At 35.8% G+C, this 4,734-nt stretch overlaps 1 protein-coding gene across 2 annotated transcripts in view; it reads right to left on the bottom strand.

The window, feature by feature from the left end:
- Positions 1 to 426: 426 nt before the first annotated feature.
- LOC111862077 (transportin-3) overlaps positions 427 to 4,734 on the bottom strand; it is a 48,673-nt gene continuing 44,365 nt past the window's right edge. The window contains exons 16-18 of one of the 2 annotated variants that reach the window (XM_023847166.2): positions 4,380 to 4,547; positions 2,728 to 2,840; positions 427 to 1,169 (exon numbers count right to left, since the gene is read on the bottom strand). In XM_023847166.2, coding sequence (XP_023702934.1) covers positions 1,136 to 1,169; positions 2,728 to 2,840; positions 4,380 to 4,547 — 315 coding nt within the window. In that variant the 3' untranslated portion in view covers positions 427 to 1,135. Of the gene's footprint in view, positions 1,175 to 2,727; positions 2,841 to 4,379; positions 4,548 to 4,734 lie in introns of both variants that reach the window. The other variant, XM_023847165.2, reaches the window with a different exon arrangement.

The raw sequence follows: 4,734 nt of genomic DNA, 5'->3' as shown, positions 1-4,734 counted from the left end.
TCACATCAAAATTATAATTTGTATCTTTTCTCTTACAGGCAGCACTGCTACAACTACACTCCTCACTCGTGGCTGCTACAGAGGCAATACATTTTCAACGGAGTCACCAAGAAAATAACAGAAAACCCCAGATACACTGACAACTGTCTGAATGCATGGTAGGAGATGAGCGCATGTGCACGTATGTGAATGAGAAAATACAACAAAATAGTGCATAAGCACTAAATGGTTACCGTTTTCAGTTGTGAAATTCGCAGTCTATGGATATAATCGAAATACAGAGGATATTTTACATACAGTACCTCAATAATTCAGCCCTGTACATGTAGAGAAATGGATAACAAAAGACCTGGATAAGGGGAACCCCCTGTGTTACCACTCTCACTTTAAGAGAACAGGATTTATAATTAATAATCAAGAAGGGTGTGGGCTGGATAAAATCCAATAAAAATTGTCATATTAAAAAAAGATATACAACACAACAAATTCATACCAGGACACTTATGGTATTATTAATCCTGATTTAACAGAATACGATATCTGCCATCCTTACAACCATACTTCAGAAGAGCTCTTATCTCACGAGTGTCAAAAGTTTACATAACACAATGAGTAAAAATAAGTAGGGTGATAAAAGCACTGAATGCTCAAATTCAAGACGCTAGTTCTTTCTAAAATATGCAGGTACCATATTGTCACTCCTATTATGCCAGTTGCACAGGAAACTGTAGAACACGAAGGTGATTCCTTCATTTGTTCTAGCAAAATAACATTCATTCCCTTCATAGCTGTCTATGAAAAAAAGAAGCATCTCCAAATTTTGTCACAAAATTTAAATATTCAGATATATGCAATGCGACACAATATTTCATCTTCACTTGTGACTTAACACACATGTCTAAGCCTCCTCTTACATTCTCACTTTTGGCTCTGAAAAGAGACATACACTCATTCATACATCATTATTTCCACGATCACACTGTAGCAGGATGTACATTGTTTTAGGTGTATGTCTTATAACAGCAGTGTTCTTTCGTTATGTAATCATTTTATTTATGACGTCCCTCGAAAATACTTCACATTCACTTCCCCATTCTGCACTATCTCTTCTAGTCAGCGGAATAAACGAGCGAAGTCACGCAGAGCATGTGTCACAGCTTTTGATCCTTCTGCTCTGAAACAATGTTTAATTAAATTAAAATATAAATACCATAAAGGAAGAAACAGAAGCTCTATCAGATGCTGGTAAAGAGACTGGTGAAAAAGGAACTGCAGAGAAAAATAAATACAATAGAACCCTGATTTAATGTTCCTCAATTTAAATTTTCCTTCATTTAATATTTAAATTATCCCAAATTAATAACTTTAGTGTTACTTTATCGATTTAAAACTTTCCTCAGTTTGTCTCCTAATCCACTGCTCCCAAAAGAAATCTTGCAGAGGTTTCACCAGTGAGTGTTCAAGGCTAACACTGATATCATCCAATTTCTTTTCACTGAGCAATCAATGTTTTGGTCTGGTCCTTCTTTTACTTTAGTCAAAAGAACTTCAACATATAAATGTAGACTTTTTGGGGAGATACCAAGAATATGCACACAAAATGCAAAAAATTCCACCATTTACAGCAATCTGGGTACGTTTCAATTGCAATACATTTCAGCTGTAGGCTTCTCAGTTCTGCTACAAGTCCAATCTCTGTAGCCTGATCTGATAGGAAATGGAACTGACTCTTCCATGTGAGTGGCTCAATGATTTTCAGAAGCAGTCAAGAGCAACACAATGCATGAAACAGTGCAGTCATGATAATTGCAACTGTCACATTGGTATCAGAGTAAACAGCTGATCAGTAAGTGATATTTTCATGTCACTTAAATATCTGTTGCATTAATATTCTTCTAGCTGCCTGTGATGAAAGATGCTTCTAGGATAGCTAGTAGCTTGTTTCTCTTCCTCTCCTGCGAGTACAACTTCTAGTCACACACATTGCAACAGGCTGTTGAGGCTCAGACTGCATAATGGAAAATTTAGTTGTCAATAAAACTTCAAACATTTCTCAACATTGTCATGTGTTATGTGTCTGTACCAAGATACAAGGAAAAATAATCTGCATGCAGTGTGATATTTTTTATGTAGCTAACTTTACAAAAAAATAGATGCACCTGTAATAAATGAACAGCAGGGCTACTGACGTATGGAACGTCATGAAAAATGCACTTAGAAAATACATGCAGAATTATCCATTCTTCACAAAAGGAAATTCCTGCTTTCACTGGCAGTATTACAATTTAGAATAGCTATAACTTCAAAGCGGAAATAACACTCACGTTAAAATAAATACACTTTACTCGTGTAATTAAAAAAAAAGATGATGAATGAGGATTTGTATCCAAAGTCTTTACTGCAAGACTCAGATAGCGCTTTAACAAACGTCGCTACCATATGCTGGGAAGAATATGAAGTAAATGTCGTAATGTCTATGGGTATTTACTAATAGATGCATCACAGGAAACATAAAACAGGAACTGACAGAAAGGTGTGTACATCTCTCCACTGTTGCCAGTGATAATGGAGAGCAGCCAGCTTCAGTTCATTCCCTACTGAAAAATTACGAGAGTGGAAATGTACACAATACATTTCTGAAGCAGGTCCTTGTCTAAAATTCATGCCATCCTACTGACAGATGAATTAGTACTCAGTTTTACTTTCCAACAAAGGTTAGCAACTTACCTTGTGAGTGAATGATGGAAGTCAATCAGTTGTTTATGTGTTGCTGTGATAGATCCACCTGAGTTTTGTGTAGGCAAAGCCTTTACAGCAAGTTCCAACCACTGGCATACAGCCTATACAGTAAATTAAATGCTGATATTAACATTTCTCTTCACTAATAAGTTGACAAGTTGGGAGGAAAAAAAAAAGTAAAGTTGACCCTGTGCATAACTAATTAAGTACTACATCATGAAGAAATATGGGGGAGTGGATGTACAGACCCACGTTTTCTTGACTTCGGCACTAGCTGGTTGCAGGTTGGGAGGTAATCATTCTAATATCTAAGCAGAGATAAACTACCCTCTCTGCAGTTTTTCATGGTTTATTTTCATGCCCTACAGCCTAATTCAGAAGTAGTTCCTCAAAACAAATCATAATCACATCATTCAACAAAAATATACCACCTTACATCCAAGTGTTTTTGCTTTAAATCCACCAATGGCATCCCCAATGTTATGACAAAATTCATGTGTGTCCCAAGACAAGGAAAATGAGCCCCATATTTATTCCATGACAAAGGTAACAATATTTTGTACTCACAGTAAAAAAATTGCGCTTTATGCTTATACCATGTCCACATATTGAAACTATTTCTTGTTCCTTTAATAGTAATACATGACAACTATAAGATACTAGTATACAACAATGATGGTGAATCAGCTACAGAACTAATGTAGCAGCAAATTAGATGAGAGGGTAATTACATATGAAGTATTGGAAAGGATGAAGGTCGATGTTAGTGGTATATTCAAAACATTACAACAGCAGAAACAGATCAGACACATTACTGCTGAATTATCAGTTGGTGGTATTTGACACTATTTCTGATTCTTAAATAATTTAACATTTAATAAGCAATACCAAATGACAGGATTGAGGAGACTTATGTGTGTTACTGCTCAGTTTAACACTAAATATGTCAGCTACACAAATTATACAGCAAGATGATTCTGAATGATAAGTTGGAGTGTGTGTGGCAGGATGCAGAATACTATCCCAACATACATCTAGAGAACAAGAAGTGAAACAACTAAATATGGAGCAGGAATGTTAACCATTATTGTGATGTCAGAGTGCAAACAGAGGAAAAAGCTGCAAACACATTTATTTTCTACAGTGACTTAATAAACCACAAAAACTTCAAACACGGAATTTGACATATGGAATTTCCAAATGCATGTCAGATGTCTCTCTATACAGCTAATTTTTTTAAGAGGGTACAAGCTGTTAAAACTGCATTAAATTTGTAAGGCTTTCCATTTAATCTAGGCATTTATGTGTTACTCACCAGCTACTATCTTGTCAAAGTCTAACTATAAGTCACTTCACTGAACAACAATACTCAAAGCTGAAGTGTGAACACATGATCCCTAATCTTCTGCGTGAAATTTTCAGTTGTTTTCACTTTTCTCTGGATGATGAACTTCACACTGCCACAATGTCCACACTTCAAAACACATTGTGTGAAGCTTCAAATGGGAATTTAACAGTGGATGAAGTATTTGTAGAAATGTGGACATATCTGAGATTGCCTTGATGAAGAGTGAGTACTCTCTTGACAACAGTGATGGCAAACATGATGCACAAATTCTATATTATATCCATATACTTACTGCTCTATCATACAACATCAGTTCCATGATGACATCAGCTACATCAGACAGCATGTAGGAATGAAGACAGAACACACACGCATGGATCAGATTGTTGACTAATGCTTGACCATTATCTCTTACAATTCCTTTTACCAAAGTATTTCGGACTTCAAAATCATCTTGATTCTGAAAAGTATGTTAAAACAAAATCAATACATATCCCACTTACAAACTTTTGAAAATATACTTTTTCTGGATAACATGTCTACTATGAAGAAAGCAGTCTTCTGGGATTTGGCACCGTGTATATGTGGTGTTAACCGACGTTTCGGAGGAACGTTGGTTAACACCACATATACATGGTGCCAAATCC

Source organism: Cryptotermes secundus, unplaced genomic scaffold, assembly GCF_002891405.2.
Source record: "Cryptotermes secundus unplaced genomic scaffold, Csec_1.0 scaffold400, whole genome shotgun sequence".
In the NCBI taxonomy this organism is placed as follows: Eukaryota; Metazoa; Arthropoda; class Insecta; order Blattodea; family Kalotermitidae; genus Cryptotermes; species Cryptotermes secundus.
The sequence above is the reverse complement of the archived record's forward strand: the minus strand, read 5'-3'. Positions and strand labels throughout refer to the sequence as shown.